This window comes from Schistocerca piceifrons, chromosome 3 (assembly GCF_021461385.2).
Source record: "Schistocerca piceifrons isolate TAMUIC-IGC-003096 chromosome 3, iqSchPice1.1, whole genome shotgun sequence".
NCBI classification, from domain to species: Eukaryota; Metazoa; Arthropoda; class Insecta; order Orthoptera; family Acrididae; genus Schistocerca; species Schistocerca piceifrons.
The window spans coordinates 234732729-234752431 of NC_060140.1; the positions used below are offsets into that span (position 1 = coordinate 234732729).

The following is a 19703-nucleotide window of genomic DNA, read 5'->3' on the forward strand; positions in this document are numbered from 1 at the left end:
GCATCCGTCTCCCCTCCCCCACGCGGATCCTGTATGATCTCATCCCCTTCCCCCACCTCCTCCTTTTCCTTGAAAGGATACGGATCCTGTACATCTCCCGTAAACTCGACCCTCCTCACCCGCTCGTCTCCCCGATCCTCACCCACCCCCGCCCGCTGCCGCGCCTGTATTCCCATGTCCCACCCGGTCTCCATCTCTCAACCCTCCTTACCCTCTGCCAAGGTGGCTTCCGCCAGCTCCCCCTCCCTGATGATGTCCTCCTCCCCTGCATCTACCCCTCCTATCAACTTTGATCCTCCCCCCACCTCCTGTGTCCTTTCCTTTCGGCACCCTCCCTCCCCCCTTTCCCTTCCCTTCTCTTTCCTTTCCCCCCTCCCTCCTACCCTCTCCCCCGGGCTTCCCCTCCCCCTTCCTCCCTCCCCCTCTCTCCTTTGCCCATGACATATCTGCTCTCCCCTCTCCCATTTCCCCTTCCTCCTCCTCCACCTCCTCTCTTGGCAGGTCCCCGGACTCGTACACGCTCAGTGAACATTCGCGCGCCGGAGATCATCGCCATCAGTGTTTAGTGTGTGTGCATCGTTTTGTGTTTCGTGCAGTTACAACTCAACTGTTCACATGTGCCGTCGCCGTTCTCCGTGTTTTGTGCGCCGTGTCTCCAAGTGTTAGTGTTTTTTTCGTCCAACGTGAACGGCTTCTTGTTTCTTGTTTTTTTTTGTATCTCCATTTTTTGCCCGCCGTTTTTTGTATTGTATATATCACCTCTCTGTCATGTTTATTGTTCCACTTAAGGCTGAAGAGCAGCGTACTATGCTGCTGACAGCCTGCCTGTATAGGTGTTTAAAATTACAATAAACGAAAAAAAAAAAAGCTCAGCCAGGCAGTCTAATCTCGCGTACGTCTGTGTACACATCGCCTCGCGTTAGACAGCTTACTTACTTTCTTGTTCTGTGTACGAATGGACGTGTTTGTTAGGTTTCCTTGTGACTCCGTTGTTCGATCTTCTTCTTGTTCGTTCTGTCCTTAGTTGGTCGTGTCCGTCCTCTCCCGTTGTGTTGTTGTTCGCGGGCCTCTCCCTGGGTCCCGCCGCGCTTTCCGTCATTTCAACCCCGCGACTGTCCCGGTCGCAGTTACAACAGTTGCCTTCGTTTCATGGAACTATTTGCGCTGTAGCGACTGTCAGTTGTTGGTTGGTTGCCATAATGTACGTGTTGTTGATGTAAGAGCAGCCGCCAAGGTGTGTGATCTCATGGAAACCAGCAGTCACTACTCCCCTTAAGGAAATCTGTGTCCCCAAGAGATGTAGTATCTGTAAGGTATTGAACATATTAGTCTAGTTCTGATTTTCTGCATATGAAGCTTACACAATAGGCACTTACATGGCAGACCTATGCAACGAAATAAAGTGCACAAACCTAACTTCCTGGCAGATTAAAACTGTGTGCTGGAGCGAGACTCGAACTCGGGACCTTTGCCTTTCGCGGGCAAGTGCTCTACCAACTGAGCTACCCAAGCACGACTCACGCCCCTTCCTCACAGCTTTACTTCTGCCAGTACCTCGTCTCCTACCTTCCAAACTTTACAGAAGCTCTCCTGCGAACCTTGCAGAACTAGCGCTCCTGAAAGGGTATTGCGGAGATATGGGTTAGCCACAGCCTTGAGGATGTTTCCAGAATGAGATTTTCATTCTGCAGCGGAGTGTTCGCTGATATGAAACTTCCTGGCAGATTAAAGCTGTGTGCTGGACCATTGTGGTAGAGCGGTTCTAGGCGCTTCAGTCTGGAACTGCGCAGCTGCTACGGTCGCAGGTTCGAATCCTGCCTCGGGCATGGATGTGTGTGATGTCCTTAGGTTAGTTAGGTTTAAGTAGTTCTAAGTCTAGGGGACTGATGACCAGCGATGTTAAGTCCCATAGTGCTCAGAGCCATTTGAACCATTTAAACTATATTATTTTACAGCATTCCATTTGTGTACAAGTCGTAGTTTAAATGTCTTACAGCATTGATATTGCTGCAAAATTTAACTAGTTTCCATTGAAATCACTTATCTTTTTTTAACTTATATTGTTTATTGATCTCTTTACTTATATTAATTGATGTTTGCTTGGTGTTTGCCGTGTTTTCTGCAGGCTGTTTATGTGTCAGTTTTCTGCGAGATTGGGGGAGTGGCACAATGTTCCGATTCGGTGCACAGAAGCTGGTACGTGTCTTCTGATGGGAAGTGACTCCCGGTCGGGCCCCAACGTTTAGATGTTGTTTTGGACGGCTGGTGTGCTGCTTCCGGCATTTTAAGTTACGTCACCTTTTGTCCAGGGCAGCCTGGACTCACTGTCCATTTGATAAATATCTAACATCCCTCATATATTTAAAAAAAAATTATCTTTGCTTGCCAATGAATTATATGAAGTGTAACGTATTGTGCTGGTTGTGTATAGCTACAAAAAATTTTATCAGAGCCATCTTTAAATTACTTGAAATTTATTGTTCATTAAGTAATCCTAATTTGCTGCTTGCGTGAGAAGGAAGTTATTGGTCATTTTGGATACTGTTTTTAAGACGGCCACGTGTCGATTGTACGTTAGCTGTTTTATAAATGTGGTCTTGAATAAATTGTCAATTTATTAATCTACTAGTTGTTGTGTTTAAGGAGTGACGTTATAGGGGCCTTGACCTTCCATGCTAATCCTGACTTCCTACGTCACAACATTCATGACCAGTCAGGTAAGAGATAAGTGCGTCGGGCAGAGACCGCATCTGTTGCACAGTGAATGGAATATCACCACCTAATGGCGATGTCGTCAAACGTTGTACTGGCACTCAAGGAGAACGTCGTTTTAAGTTATGCAGCGGGTATTGTGTTCCCTTATTGTACTGCTAAACTTGCTCTCTCCTTAGATCTAAAAGGCTCGATTTCCTTTCCGCGCCAATCGCGTTATTTGTTAGCGAATGTCTCACGCTAAAAGTACATCCTTACTAAAAATATTCTCTTCTAAAAGTATACAGTTCATAGATACTGTTCAGTTTGCTGGTATCTGAAAACCAGCATGTCCTGCAGATTGCAACGATAAACGACTTTTTCTTATTGATTGTCACATCAACGCATCATACCTGTGACACTCTTTACATTATTTCAGAATAATAAAACGCAAGCTACTCTTCAGATGTCCCCTGGCAATTTCATCTGGTAAGAATTTCATGCCGTCCTGAGTGGCCGAGAGGTTCTAGGCGCTACAGTCTGGAATAACGAGACCGCTACGGTCGCAGGTTCGAATCCTGCCTCGGGCATGGATGTGTGTGATGTCCTTAGGTTAGTTAGGTTTAAGTTCTAAGTTCTAGGGGACTGATGACCTCAGCAGTTAAGTTCCATAGTGCTCAGAGCAATTTGAATTTTGAAGAATTTCATACCAAGCAACAATACTCCACTAGAGGACAGACAAATTAGATGTAGGTATTCTCTTTAGTATCTGTGCACAGACTTTCCGGGGGCAGTACTTATTGGCATTTTGTTGGAGCTTGCTGTGGGATCCTAACATCAAAATTACTCGATGTTTCAGCGTTCCATCTATCCGCTATCTTCAGGAAAGACGCTGCAGCTGCTGAAAATCGATTCCAAACCTGGAAACGATAGTCCTATGTAGCCCATCGTCCTGTATTGGGCGCATGCACAGTCCAACGCCTGCGCTGCCCCCAAAGACGGATTGTGGCACCGCCCGTTGTAAACGACAGTGTTACAACGTATCGCACTCAGACTATCAGCAAACACTCGTCCCGACCGCACCAAAGAACGTTGTACGTTCATGCGGAATAAAACAGAGTTGCACATCCTACTGAGAACAAAACCTTTGTCTCTATTATCAAGTTGTCTTCCGATCCAATTTCAGTTGGCTCCTTATAAACACGTTCTGGAAACCGGACGCACCAGCCACTATTAGGGTTGCGTCACACTTTAAACGTATATCTCATTTAAACAGTGCTCCGCTACCGCCGATTTTTCAGGCTGTTGTACCCTCGTATGACGAGAAGTTCCACCCACCGGTCCTGAACTGTGTGCTTTACCTGCCCTTCTCAACATGACACGGAATTTTGTATACGCGGAGCTACCTAGGTCCCAAATCTCCAAATCTCAAATCTCAAATCATCCTTGATGGAGTTGTGTTGTGCCCCAATCTTTGCAGTCGGCCGGTGTGGCCCAGCGGTTCTAGGCGCTACAGTCTGGACCCGCGTGACCGCTACGGTCGCAGGTTCGAATACTGCTTCGGGCATGGATGTGTGTGCTGCCCTTAGGTTAGTTAGGTTGAAATAGTTCTAAGTTCTAGGGGACTGATGACCACAGTAGTTAAGTCCCATAGTGCTCAGAGCCATTTTTGAACCTAACCTTTGCAGATGGACAGAAAACATTCTTAATATCAAATCTGCTTAAGACTCTTCCAGACATTAAGGATATCAGGCCAACTTAAGAAATGAGAGCCACCGATCTATACTGCTCTTCACGCATCTTCAGGACGGTCCAAATCCTTTATACCGACGAATCTTCTCGGAGTATCAGTTTTCCTTACAAATACGCCAAGTGTGTCAGATTCTATGTTAGACTATACACGTCAGAAATAGTAGTTTACACGTGGAAGACTTGGAGGATAGAGCACTAAGAACATCGGCTGTTAAACCCAAATGTTTCGGGAGCTCCGCTGTCGCTTTTCGTCTAGACCCGCGGACATAACCGATATTTGGAGCACCTCAAATGTCTTCATGCCAGCATTAAGTTTACCATGGAGGATGAAAATCAAAGCCTAGAGTTTGAGATGTAATAGTTTACGAAAACATGATGGTATTCTCGGAGATTACCAGAAACGGACGAATACCGACCGATATCTTCACGAATAAAGTCGCCACCAGCCGTGCTAAGACACTGACGTCCCTAGGAAAATGGTTCAAATGGCTCTGAGCACCATAGGACTTAACATCTGTGGTCATCAGTCCCCTAGAACTTAGAACTACTTAAACCTAACTAACCTAAAGACATCACACACATCCATGCCCCAGGCAGGATTCGAACCTGCGACCGTAGCGTTCGCGCCGTTCCAGACTGAAGCCCCTAGAACCGCATAGGCACAACGGCCGGATGACGTCCTTAGGACTCTGGTTGTTTGTTGTTAAGGTCCTCGTCACGAATACTGGTTTGATGCAGCTCTCCATGCTAATCTATCTTGTGCAAGGCCGCTTCATCTCTGCATAACTACCGGAACTTACATCCAATTGAATCTACTTACCTTTTTTTTATCCCTTGGTCTCCCTCTACAATTTTTATTTCCATTAGCAAATTAAGAATTCCACGGTGCGTCACTATGTGTCCTATCAATCGATCCATTCTTTTAGTCAGGTTGTACCACAAATTTCTTACGCTAATTCGATTCATTACCACCTGATTTGTTATTCCATCAACTCATCTAATCTTCTGCATTTGTCTATAGCACCAAATTTCAAAAGCTTCTTTTCCCTCCTTGTCTGAACGGCTTATCGTCCTATACTTTTTTCCCTTACATAGATCCTTTCAGCTTTCCCTTCATTGAATGGTACTGGCTTGCCATGTGAGCTTTGTGACACTCATTTAGCTGCTTCTCTTTTCTGCACTGTTCTCTTTTGTTTAAGCGTAGGGGGTGTCGTCTATCTTCCCCTAGTTATTCGCGTTTCTACAACCCTGCGCTTGTGCTCTACCTATCCGTTGATGGACGTTTTGCTTAGACTTTCCGATTCGGGAACAGCATATGCTCTGTGTACCAGAGTCCTTTGCACAGAAAGTGTTACTTCTGACGGGGATAGTCTAGCAAAGGAAATGGCACAGTTGGCGTCTGTGTTTAAGGAAAGTGGATACTCCGAGAAGCAGATTAGTTGGACTATGAAATCCGGACCACCTCAGGACGTGCATGAAGAAGAGTATAGATCTGTGGCTTTTATTCCTTATGCCAGGATCGTATTTTAAGGAGTATTGATGTTAAGAGTGTGTTCCGTCCACCTGACAAAATTAGGCCACTACCCGACTCCGTCAAAGACGGTTTGGGGCTTTGGTCAGACTGGTACGGCTTACATGAACCTGTCGATTCGGACACTTCAGGACAAGTACACGGAACGTGGCCATCACACCAGGTTACAACAGCGTGAGCATTCGGCGGTCGAGGAGCATTGTTTAAACGAGGGAAGCGGGATGAGATATGACAAGATCCTGAGAGTACGATATGTGCGGTTTTTGGAACAGTGTTTATAAAGGGTCTACTAAAGTTAGGTTGCCAAACAACTTGATTGATAAAGACGAGTATATTCCTCTTAGCAGGTCATGAAATGTGGTATTATCCCTATGAAAGGTCTACTTTCTTTGGTGTGGTATATTTGGGTCTTTGAGGTTGATATTTGGTTCGATAAATCGTCAGCGCCGGTGTCCACTACGGGCGGCGCCATAAGCGCAGTACTGTGGCCAGTGCAAGTATTAGGTGGCGCACGCGATTTGTACGGTATGGGGGATTATATGAGTGTGGGAATTTAAATAGTGGCACTATTTATTCACAACCTACACAAAAAAGTTACATGTTTGCCCATGTTACTGTCCTTCAAAGTAGTCACCAGCGTTGTGTAGAACCCGTGGCCAGCGATGTGGAAGGAGTAGTATACCGTTAGCAGAGCCTGTTCTGTTGATGGTGCGAATGGGCGGTCTACTGCCTGTCGATTCTCAGCAACAGTTCTGAAGTGAATGCCACGAAGTGGTTCCTTCATCTTCGGAATAAAGTCACAAGGACTTAAGTCCGGGGAGTATGGTGGATGGTACAGTACTTCCCAGTCCCATCGAACAAACAGAGCATCCACAGCTTGCGCTGTACGCGCCCTCGCATTGTCGTGCAAAATGATGGGTGAGTTGCGCAGAGAGTGTCGCCGCTTCTTTCGCAAAGCTGGCCGCAGGTGATGCTCCAAAAACGAACAGTAATACTATGCATTGACGGCGGTATTCGTTTCAGAACTGTTCCAGAGATCCGACAGGCAGTAGACCGCTCCATTCGCATCATCAACACAGCAGGCTCTGCTAACAGTGTACTACGCCTTCCACATCGTTGGGAACGGGTTCTACACAACGCTGGTTACTGCTTTGAAGAACAGTAAAAGGTGCTAACATGAAACTTTTTTTTATCGGTTGTGAATAAATAGATGCCAGTATTTAAGTTCCAACCCTCGTATAAAACGACGAGTTCTCGTCTTGCTATAAGATTTCGACAGGACTCAGTGGTAAGACCATCTCTCCTGAAGTTGGCGAACAGATGGACCTTCGAAATATCTTGAAATGGTTCAAATGGCTCTGAGCACTATGGGACTTAACATCTATGGTCATCAGTCCCCTAGAACTTAGAACTACTTAAACCTAACTAACCTAAGGACATCACACAACACCCAGTCATCACGAGGCAGAGAAAATCCCTGACCCCGTCGGGAATCGAACCCGGGAACCCGGGCGTGGGAAAATATGATTATTTTCAGATGCAGCAGTTAATCCGAGGAGATTACGTCTCTTTAGTAGATCTGTTGCTTCTTCTAAGTGTTTTGGCAGTGAAACGCAGCCTTTTATTCTCAATCTCCACATTTTCTATGCGATGGTTCCAATTTAATTTGTTATTAGTTGTAATCCCTAAGTGTTTAGTTCAAAGTAAAATCTTTAACTTTGTGTTATTTATGGGTAAAACAGTTTAACAAATTTTTGGTACTTGTGCAGAGGACGTCACACTCTTTAATGTTCAGGGTCGATTGCCATTTACCGCACCCAGCAGTCATCTTCATTAAATAATTTTGCAACTCATACTTGTGATCTGATGTCTTTACTAGGAGTATACGATAGCATCATCTGCAAAAGTGTAAGAGTGTTGTTTATATAGATCAGTGGTTCCCAGCCACTTCTACCTGATACCCCATTTGCAACCCCATAGCATCTCATGCCTCCTATGTTTACTTATTTTATTTATTAATTAATGTGTTTGCTTCTTTCGAAAAACTTTGTTTGACAATAATATGCAATCCGAACTTTAATATACAGGGTTATCAGTTGTAGAATACTGCAAAAACTATAATGTTTCAAAGGAATTCTAAGCCAAAATAGAATTGTCTTTATGTTTTACTTAAATATCTAACGACATTGTTTTCAGTTGAACAACATTTTCCACATCTAACTTTGTTTACGTGCTGAAAATCACAAGATAATTTCAAAACATAAAGAGGTGGTTGAAATTGTCATTCTAGGCGAATGACAACAGACCAAGTACCAGAAAATTAAATAATAAATTGTTTATCCTTAATCAGCCCTGAGCGTTTTGTTTCATACTAGTTACAGCGTATCTAAGGTCACTCTCCACGTGTAGGTGACTGCGGTGGTTTGTTATCGTGATGGCTAATATCGAGAATCCGGTCTCCTATAAGTATGTAGACGTGAACTACATGAGGACTTTGAAGGCTTCCTTTACCAGTGTTTCATAAAAAGGAAGGAAACTGGCCCAAAATTCATCCAATCCCATTTTTTAGTACTTCAATCACATTTCAATTCTTTTGCATCCTCTTGTATTTCATCAGGAGGTGCATGTATAACAACTGTGAAGCGTGAGCCGGCCGGAGTGGCCGTGCGGTTCTAGGCGCTACAGTCTGGAACCGAGCGTCCGCTACGGTCGCAGGTTCGAATCCTGCCTCGGGCATGGATGTGTGTGATGTCCTTAGGTTAGTTAGGTTTAATTAGTTCTAAGTTCTAGGCGACTGATGACCTCAGAAGTTAAGTCGCATGGTGCTCAGAGCCATTTGTGAAGGGTGATCTTGCTAGGATAATGATGGAAGCTGCAGAAATGAATTAAAATTTGTGCTACAGCTGGGACTTGAACCATGGCCTTCTTGCTTGCTAGGTAGAAATGCTGACCATTAAACCAACGCAGTACTACGGTCAGCTTTTGTGCATAGTAAGCAAGAAGACGCGGGGTCCAAGTCACAGCCATGGCACAAATTTTAATTCATTTCTTCTGCTTCCATAATTATGACTTAAATGTATTGGGGAAAATTTAATTATGAGATCTACATGATATCGCTAGATTTGCACTGCTCGTCGAACATGAATCTTAATATGTTATTCACTGTACAGTATTCTTCTAGCAGACATTTTCACTTACTGTACTATACCAATAAAAATACTATTAATTCTACAGAGCACAACAGGCGTAATGCTAAATAAAGAATGCAGATCACAGACTGAAGAATGTTTCGTGTCAGAAATAACTTGGTGAAAGACACAAAGGAATTACAGACATTGGCTGCGAGAGAACATTGATTTAAAACAGTGGAGAAGTTGAAAATTGCGCCGTATTATTTTCTTTCATTTTGGTCGTAATTGCTCTAGCCGTTTTGTCTGAACAGCCATCACATGACAGCCCTTTAAGTTCGTCGTTGAATACTTCACACTTTTTTTTTTTTTAATTACAGAGGGCAGCCAGCCCTCTGACCGAACACGCTGAGCTACCATGCAGGCTTGATCAGTGGCGCGTACTTAAGGGTTCAATGACCTACCTAGAGACTGACTGCTTGAGCCATCCGGACACAGTGGTCATCGCAACTGTTCGGACTACCCTAGCACGCCCCCCCCCCCTCCCTCCTTTCAGACGCGAACTATCAACTCAGCCAAATATTACTAATGTGGTGCCCCTTGCCCTTTATCCTCTTTACTTGTGGCATCTCGCCGATTCCCGTAACAGTCCGAACCTGATGTACATCCGCACCGAAGAGACTATTAGTCGTCCCCTTACAGAACCTGCGAAATGCTGCGAATAATGAGGATAAGGGCAAGGACCACTATATTAGTAGTGTGTGGATAAGCTGAGAATTTGGGGCCAACAGGAGGCGTGCTAGGATAGTCCGTGAAGTTGCGATGACCATTGTGGCCGGATGGCTCTACTGGCACGGTAGCTCAGCGTATCCGGTCACAGAGCTCGCTGGTCTCTGTAATAATAATAATTTAAAAAAACTGAGTGAAGGGGTCAAGAACGAACTTCAACGGATGTCATGTGACGTCCAGTACGACCAAATACAACGAGCAAAATGCAAATAGCATCCACGTAGTGAGCCGGAGACCCAAGTTGGCATCTCGGTCCGGCACAAATTTCCCCATTGATTTAAATCAATGCCCACTCGCAGCCAGTGTCTGTAATTTCTTTGTGTCTTAGTTCGTAGTGGCTGCTGGATCAACATGGTGTCTGTTCTTTCGGCCATGTCATATATACACATGATGTTTCCGTAAGAGCGTGCAAAAATGTAACAGGAGAATGCTTTATTGGGAACCTGTGGTCGGAGAAACTAGCTTAAGGAGATATGGAGGTAAACTTGACTACCGCTGTGTCTATAAGTAATATTTTCCAGTTTATTTATAACTAACATGCGCACAACTTTACAAGTAGGAGGAGGAGGAGATTAGTGTTTAACGTCCCGTCGACAATGAGGTCATTAGAGACGGAGCGCAAGCTCGGGTTAGCGAAGGACGGGGAAGGAAATCGGTCGTGACCTTTGAAAGGAACCATCCCGGCATTTGCCTGAAATGATTTAGGGAAATCACGGGAAACCTAAATCAGGATGGCCGGAGAAGGGATTGAACCGTCGTCCTCCCGAATGCTAGTCCAGTGTGCTAACCACTGCGCCACCTCGCTCGGTAAGTTTACAAGTACTGTGCTGTTTATTTACATGTACATTGTTTGTTTCCTGCAAAGAAACCAGGAGGGCGAACCTGATTACTAGGAAGTATTTCCTGGTCGCTGGATTGGAAGGGGAGATCCCATTCCACAGCCTACGAGGTCACCCAACGTGAGTCACCTTGATTATTTCCTTTGGTGATGTATAAAGTCCCTTGTGTATGAGACCCCAATGGATATTGGAATTAGTTGGCAGAATTGTAGCTGCCTGTGCTGTTGTACGAAACAACCCAGGGATATTTGTCAGGATGTGTCAGAATCTTGTTTGCCGACGTCATACTATCATTGAGGTTGATGGCTGTCACTTTCAGCACATCTTGTAAGATACAGAGCAAATGATACGTTCATTGTGTCAATGATGGTATTTGAAGTTAACTGTAACTGAAACGTCTTTATTTAAATGAGTGTGTCTGTACTTAAATTGCAGAATGACTGAGAAGATGAAACTTCTACGTTATTTGATTCTGAAACAGCTGAGTAAAACTGAACGAACTGAGCCTACTTTCTCTTCACTTTTTCTTATCATGTCAACACTGACGCGCAATATTCTAGCGCAACGCAATCCGACTACTCAAAAAAATTACAACCTGACTTCAAATAACTTATTCAAAAGAATGGCCCTGACTAAAAAGAAATCTTAACAATAACCTATTCATTTCATTAAGCACTTACCTCACTAAAATCTTCATTACGCGAACTATTGCAAGAAAGCGAGCGTCAATACTGCCAGCTAAATAAAAGATTCTAAAAGTCACTAACTACTATTAGGAAGAGCGGCCGCAGTGGCCGTGCGGTTGTAGGCGCTACAGTTTGGAACCGCGTGACCGCTACGGTCGCAGGTTCGAAACCTGCATCGCGGATGGATGTGTGTGATGTCCTTAGGTAAGTTAGGTTTAATTAGTTCTAAGTTCTAGGCGACTGATGACCTTAGAAGTTAAGTCGCATAGTGCTCTGTGCCATTTGAACCATCTGAACTAATAGGAATATGGTTACGAAAGGAAAGAGTTTTTTGCAAACCAAATAATGTATTTTTTTACCTTAATAATGTGACATCCAGTTCAGACAAGAATATAAATCGTCATTGACATCTAGTACAAAGGTATATAATCATGAATAATATTGGTTCAAATGGATATGAGCACTATGCTACTTAACTTCTGAGGTCATCAGTCGCCTAGAACTTAGAACTAATTAAACCCAACTAACCTAAGGACATCACACAGATCCATGCCCGAGGCAGGATTCGAACCTGCGACCGTAGCGGTCGCTCGGCTCCAGACTGTAGCGCCTAGAACCGCACGGCCACTCCGGCCGGCTGAATAATATTAAATCTCCAATTCGAACATGTACAGATGGTTAGCCTACGCTAAGACCTCAGGCCTCTACCCTCCATCAATGCTAATTCCTCACATCTAACATCCATCACTGCTGGCAGTTCACCTCCAACTGCCCAACAGTACTTCCATCACTGCTGGCGACTAACTTCCAACTGCCCAACAGTACTGGCGATTAACTTCCAACAACGAGTCCGATCAGCCACAGTGTCTCTTAAAAAGAAAGAGCAGTCAGAAATCCAATGCAAAGCGCTAGACAGCGCTAAAACATAGAAGCAGTCCACTTACATGTTCAAAAAATGTTCAGGTGTGTGTGGAATCTTATGAGACTTAACTGCTAAGGTCATCAGTCCCTAAGCTTACACACTACTTAACTTAAATTACCCTAAGGACCAACACACACACCCATGCCCGAGGGAGGACTCGAACCTCCGCCGGGACCAGCCGCACAGTTCATGACTGCAGCGCCTGAGACCGCTTTTTTTTATTTTTTATTTTTTTAAAATCTCATTTTGTTCACTTTTGTTCGTTGCATCTGTTCGGGGCGGACGTCGTAAGACATCCGTTTAAGTTCGTTGTTGATCGTTTAGCTCAGTTTTTTTATTACAGAGGGCTGTTAACCCTCTGACCGAACACGCTGAGCTACCGTGCCGGCTAGACCGATCGGCTAATCCCGCGCGGCATTTATAATTCTTTGTATGCCTTTACAGCCTGTAAGGTAAGTCAGCATTGCCGAGACTACGAGACTTCGTGCTGTTCAAGATTATGTTTAACGTGAGTGATATATTATTTAATGTTTTCTTTTTCCCAGCCCATTTACATAACTAATGCAAATTCCTGTTATCTCCTTAAGCTGGCCTCTCCGACCGCAGGTTCCCTACCTCAAGTTGTTCAGTGGAGCATCCTCTATGTTCCGATAAATTTTTGCACGCTCTTACGGAAACACCCTGTACAAAATTATGCCTTGTCCGACTGAATAATTCTGCTTTCTCAAGAGACGTTTACCCGCATCTTCCCCGTCCACCAACAAATCTTCATGACCTTCCCCCCACTCCCACCCCCCTGTTGGGAACCACTGATATAGATCACCAGCAACAGGCCTATAACAGTACTTGTTTGGAGAGCCCTTGATATCACTTCCCATTCATTAAATGAGTTCGTGGGTTTATAGCAGCAGATCACGAAGCCGGTCACCACAGGCGCTCACGCCCTCGAGCAGACAGTCTGCGCTGGTACGGAGCTCTACTTACCTGCTGCTTGGGAGTGTCACGCCGGCGCTGGCAGACAAAGGCGTTGCGCACGGCGCAGGAGCGGTCGTTCCAGCGGAAGGATCGGTCGCGGTGGCCGGCCAGCGAGCGCCGCACCTCCACGCAGTTCTGCTCGGCCAGCGCGTCGTCGTTGGGCTGCTGCGGGAACCAGTCTGCCGGCACCACACAACACGGACACGCTGCCGTTACTTGCGAACACTACCTAGTGTGCTTCTGCACATGAGGCCAATCTTATACAACCATAAGCCAAGATTTTAAATACACTACTGGCCATTAAAATTGCTTCACCACGAAGATGACGTGCTAGAGACGCGAAATTTAACCAACAGGAAGAAGATGATCTGTTATGCAAATGATTAGCTTTTCAGAGCATGCACACAAGTCTGGCGCCGGTGGCGACACCTGCAACGTGCTGACATAAGGAAAGTTGCCAACCGATTTCTCATACACAAACACCACTTCACCGGCGTTGCCTGGTGAAACGTTGTTGTGATGTCTCGTGTAAGGAGGAGAAATGCGTACCATCACGTTTGCGACTTTGATAAAGGTCGGATTGTAGCCTATCGCGATTGCGGTTTATCGTATCGCGACATTGTTGCTCGGGTTGGTCGAGATCCAATGACTGTTAGCAGAATATGGAATCGGTGGGTTCGGGAGTGTAATACGGAACGCCATGCTGGATCCCAACGGCCTCGTATCACTATCAGTCGAGATGACAGGCATCTTATCCGCACGGCTCTAACGGATCGTGCAGCCACGTCTCGATCCCTGAGTCAACAGATGGGGACGGTTGCATGACAACAATCATCTGCACGAACAGTTCGAGGACGTTTGCAGCAGCATGGACTATCAGCTCGGAGACCGTGGCTGCGGTTACCCTTGACGCTGCATCACACACAGGAGCGCCTGCGATGGTGTACTCAACGACGAACCTGGGTACACGAATGGCAAAACGTCATTTTATCGGATGAATCCAGGTTCTTTTTACAGCATCATGATGGTCGCATACATGTTTGGCAACAGCGTGGTGAACGCACATTGGAAGGGTGTATTCGTCATCGCCATACTGGCGTATCACCCGGCCTGATGGTATGGGGTGCCATCGGTTACACGTCTCGGTCACCTCTTGTTCACATTGACGGCACTTTGAACAGTGAACGTTACATTTCAGACGTGTTACTACCTGTGGCTCTACCCTTCACTCGATCCCTGCGAAACCCTACATTTCAGCAGGGTAATACACGACCCCACGTTGCAGGTCCTGTACGGGCCTTTCTGGATACAGAAAATGTTCGACTGCTACCCTGGTTAGCACATTCTCCAGATCTCTCACCAATTGAGAACGTCTGGTCAATGGTGGCCGAGCAATTGGCTCATCACAATACGCCAGTCACTACTCTTGATGGACTGTGGAATCGTGTTGAAGCTGCATGGGCAGCTGTACCTGTACACGCCATGCGAGCCCTGTTTGACTTAATGCCCAGGCGTATCAAGGCCGTTATTACGGCCAGGGGTGGTTGTTCTGGGTACTGATTTCTCAGAATCTATGCACCCAAATTGCGTGAAAATGCAATCACATGTCAATTCTAGTACAATATGTTTGTCCAATGAATACCCGTTTATCATCTACATTTCTTCTTGGTGTAGCAATTTTAACGGCCAGTAGTGTAATTTCGTTACTATTTTTTATAATTATGAATTATTTAAGAACAACCATTTCAAAAGTGTAAGTAGTGTATGTATGTATGAAACCGGGGACCTAAAAACGACGGAGGCTCGGTCCGGCCGTAGCCCTCCGTTGTACACAACCCCACAACAGGCCACAGAAGTCCCCCCACTCCACTGCCGCCACACACCGAATCCAGGGTTATTGCGCGGTTCGGCCTCAAGTGGACCTGCCCGGGAAAGATTCACACCAGGCGGATGTAACCCCAAATGGTTGCGTGGTAGAGTTGGATTGTTTTGGGGGAAGAGACAAAACTGTGAGGTCATCGGTCTCATCGGATTAGGGAAGGTTGAGTAAGGAAGTCGGCCGTGCTCTTTCCAAAGGAACCATCGCGGCATTTGCCTGAATAGATTTAGGGAAATCACGGAAAACCTAAATCTGGATGACCGGACACGGGAATGAACCGTCTTCCTCCCGAATGCAAGTCGAGAGTGCTAACCACTGCGCGTGGTAGAATAATTATGGTGTACGCTTACGTGCCGGCCCGGGTGGCCGAGCGGTTCTAGGCGCTACAGTCTGGAACCACGCGACCGCTACGGTCGCAGGTTCGAATCCTGCCACGGGCATGGATGTGTGTGATGTCCTTAGGTTAGTTAGGTTTAAGTAGTTCTAAGTTCTAGGGGACTGATGACCTCAGAAGTTAAGTCCCATAGTGCTCAGAGCCATTTTTTTTTTTTTTTTTTTTTTTTGTACGCTTACGTGAAACTGTGTTTCCGCAGCCATCGACGACACAGTGCAACTGAGGCGGAATTAGGGGAACTAGCCCGCATTCGCCGAGGTAGATGGAAAACCACCTTAATTCAGTGAAGTGTGATAGGGAGTTACAATGGACAGAAGTTAATTCAAAGCTTAAACTGTGAGAACTTCAATTACTTTCGATTGCTACTTTACGCTGCCCAATGGAGCAATCGTCATTTTTTAATAAAATCTAACCAAAAATTAACATAGGCATAGGATCTTTGACTGCCAGAATTAATGAACATTGACTTATAACTCACAAAAATAACTTTTCACGTGAATTTAGCTTACTTGCAAAAGCGCAAAATTAATTTGGACGGGACTTGCTTAAAGATTATCGTATTCATTCATTGATTAACCAATCAAAGTTAAATAGAGAAAGATATTACGAAATATTCAGTTCTATTACAAATCCTGCTTTACGACAAATTTTAAAGACAGTAATTTTTGGCGTCTTCTGAAAAAAAGTAAAACTGTTACCACGCCCTCAGATATTTTTATTTTTTTATTTTTTTGTTTTGTTTGATTTTTTTAATTGTAAATTATTTTCTCTGCCAACAGTTTTATATATATGAAAAAAGGCGTCTTTCAGTTACGACAAACAAAATTAGAATGTACATCCATAGCAACAACAGAACAAGAGTTCCTTCTAAATTATGAAATAGAATTTGAAACTAATTGTGTGATGATAGATAATAAAGAAAGAAAAATGTAACCAAATCCCGCACGCCATTCCATGTGCATGGCCCATCTGCGTACAGATCCCATGTTCCAAATTGGTACAACATTTCGCAGCGTGTGGAGCCCCATGAAGGCGGTCATCCTCTGCCCAGTACTCCCCAACTGTAAGGGGGGTTAACGAAGACACTGCGCAAATAGTGTACCCTCAAGTGTGCTATGACTGTCCTGGAGAAATTGCCAGTAATCCAGCACCATCTTCTCATCATCTCGAAAGAGGTAATATATGGACATGCCTTTAAACCATGTGAGAGCGTGAGTCTTCGCAGGTGGGAAATAAGTATCCTCTGGACAAAGGAGGAGCCGTGGCACAATTGCGCGAGGCGCGATACGTAGGTAGCAGGCGAGGATCTTCTGCACTAGCAGCCATACCTCTAACGCCGATCCACATGTTAAGCGGTGTTCGTCAGTAACCACGAGGTGGCAACGTGGGCAAAGGGGGGAATCCGTCATCCCAATAGCGTGCAGCCTTTGTCGTGTTACAACCTTCCCGTTCACCACCTGGTACCACGCGGCTCGTACCCGCGTGGGGAGGAACGGCTTCTGGACCGCTCTCCACACTGCCAGCCATAGGGTCGTAGGGCTCTTCCTCTCAATCACATTCCGAGGTATGGACCTTAGCAGCAGTCTGTAAACGTCTCTCGCCTTGGGAGTGCGAGTGTGGGGAAGGTCTGTGTGCACGTAACTATACTCAAGAATAAATGCCGAGAGGTGCGAGAGTGAGAGTGTAATGTGCGCAACCGTGACAGGTGCTAGAAGAGACGCCGGCAGCAATTCCTCTAACAGACGTCCCGTAAGGGAAGCATCTTTGTGGGTCCACAATTTCATCACTGTGCACAAGTACGACGCTGTAGCTATCGCTCGTACATTTAGAAGTCCCAGTCCGCCATCACGCGGAGGGAGGGTGAGTGTTTCGTAGCGTACTTTAAATAGGTGTCCGGCGGTAAGGTAATATCCAAACGCTGCTTGCAGTCTGTGTGCCATCGCTGTCGATATCGGTAGGACCTGGGCCATGTGGATCATCTTAGTGGCCACGTGAAGGTTGAGGTATTCCACACGCTGTAGGAGGTCCATCCGTCGAAGTAAGTTCCGGCGAACTTCTGTGCGTATTGCATGTAGTAATCGTGCATAGTTCATGGCAGCCGTGCGGCGCACATCCTGTGTAAATGTTATGTCCAAGAACCGGATCTTGTTAACTAGTGGGAGTGGGGCTAAAGCGTCCTCCTGTAGACCTCTCCCAATGGGCATCGCTGCCGACTTGGCAACATCCATTGTATCACCGAGCGTACCTCGTCACCAGATCGGACAAGTAATAGAAGGTAATCAGCATATATCTTGCAGTGAAAGGTGTGATCCCTCAATGACATGCCCGAGAGCCTGTTTTTCAACCCTCCAACAAGTGGTTCGAGTGCGATCGCGTAATGGATCATGGAGAGTGGGCATCCTTGGCGAACTGACCGTCGGATCGGAAAGGGACCCGCAATCCGTCCATTCACCAGTACACGGGATGCAGCTCCACGGAAAAGGCGCTGAAAGATGAGAAAGTCAGGCGTGAAGCCCATGCGGGCCATAACTGACAGAAGGAACTTGTGGTGAACTCTGTCGAAGGCGTGGTCGAAATCAATGGAGATCAGAGTAGCTCGAAGGCGACAGGATGTGGTGATGGCTATTAAATCCCTGCATTCGCTGGTTGCCGTTTGCATGTTGGTCACTCCGCCCTGTGTCGTCTGCTCCATTGACAGAAGTAGGGGCAGAACCTTCTTTATGCGGCTGGCGAGTAGTCGGGCGAAGATTTTATAGTCCGAGTTGAGCATTGTAATTGGCCTGTAGTCCTCGACCGTCTGACCTCTGGAAGGCTTGTGTATCGGTACAAGGAGACCTTCCACGAATGCAGGTGGCACGTGGGAACCGGGGGTCATCAGTTCTTGGTACATGATGATCCATCGGGGCATCATTAGATCGCGGAAAGTCCGATAAAACTCGAGCGGCAGTCCGTCTAGCCCAGGAGATTTGTTGAGTGCTCCCTTGTTAAGCGCGTCCTCGATGTCGTCCCGTGTAATTCCACCTAACAGCGTCGCCGCTGCTGCATTGTCGAGGGTGTGCGACACGTGCTGCAGTATGTCGCGATCGCCCGCTTCCTCGTCCTCTGTATTCACCTCGTCGTAAAACCGGCGATAGTGATCTGTAAAGGCCTCTGTAACCGCCGCCTGAGTCATTACGACCTTACCACCTGGCAATACGAGGTCCGTGATCAGCTGCTGTCGGCGTCGGCGGCTATCGACCACGATGTGATGCATAGACGGGTTTTCTCCTTCCGCTCGGTCTTGACGTCGCGATCGCACTACGACCCCCTCCAGACGTTTCCCCGTAAGAAACAATATTTTACCTTTAAATCGGCGGCTTTCCATTTGTCGGTTTGGAGATGGTCGTTGGCTGTCGAATTCGCGAAGCATCGTGTAATAAAAGTCCAATGTGTGACGATGCCAAACTGCGATATGTTCTCCGAATTGTGTTAGCACACGCCGAAACGCTGGTTTTGCACAGTCCACCCACCATGCTAGAGTCGAAGGGTATCGGGGAAGACGACGTTCGCAATCCAGCCATGTGTTGGCGATAATCTGACGGCATTCCGGGGCCTGAAGATGTGCCACATTCAGCTTCCAGGGTCCTCGGCTGCGCCTTATCCGCTGCTGTTGTAGATTGAGTGTGCATATGAAAACGCTATGATCGGAGAAGGCAAGCGGCCAACGTTCGGCGTCCAGTACTCCTGGCGCTAGAGCTCGTGAGACATAAATGCGGTCTAGGCGACTGGGTGAGTGACTAGTAAGGTATGTCGGCCCGGGACGGTCACCGTGCAGTGTCTCCCACGTGTCGGTGAGAAGCAGATCTCGAACCAGGAGCCGAAGTTCTTGAAAAGTCGAGAAATGTGGGACTTGGTCTTTGGGGTGGAGCACACAGTTAAAGTCGCCGCCGAAGATATATTGATCGAAGCGGCTGATAAAGAGGGGGGCGATATCCTCCGAGTAGAACAGCGATCGTTCGCGGCGTTGGTCAGTTCCTGATGGAGCGTAGATGTTAATGATGCGCGTGCCCAGTGCTGTGATCGCCAGCCCCCTTCCTGACGGAAGGTAAGTCACTTCTTCGATGGCAATTCCGTCGCG

General features: G+C 46.3%; 1 protein-coding gene across 1 annotated transcript in view; it reads right to left on the reverse strand.

Annotated features, from left to right (window-relative positions):
• Positions 1-19703, reverse strand: part of LOC124788539 — a 573870-nt gene that overhangs the window by 490932 nt on the left and 63235 nt on the right. The window contains exon 4 of the mRNA XM_047255809.1: positions 13323-13492. Within this exon, the coding sequence (XP_047111765.1) occupies positions 13323-13492 (170 nt within the window). The remainder of the gene's footprint in view (positions 1-13322; positions 13493-19703) is intronic.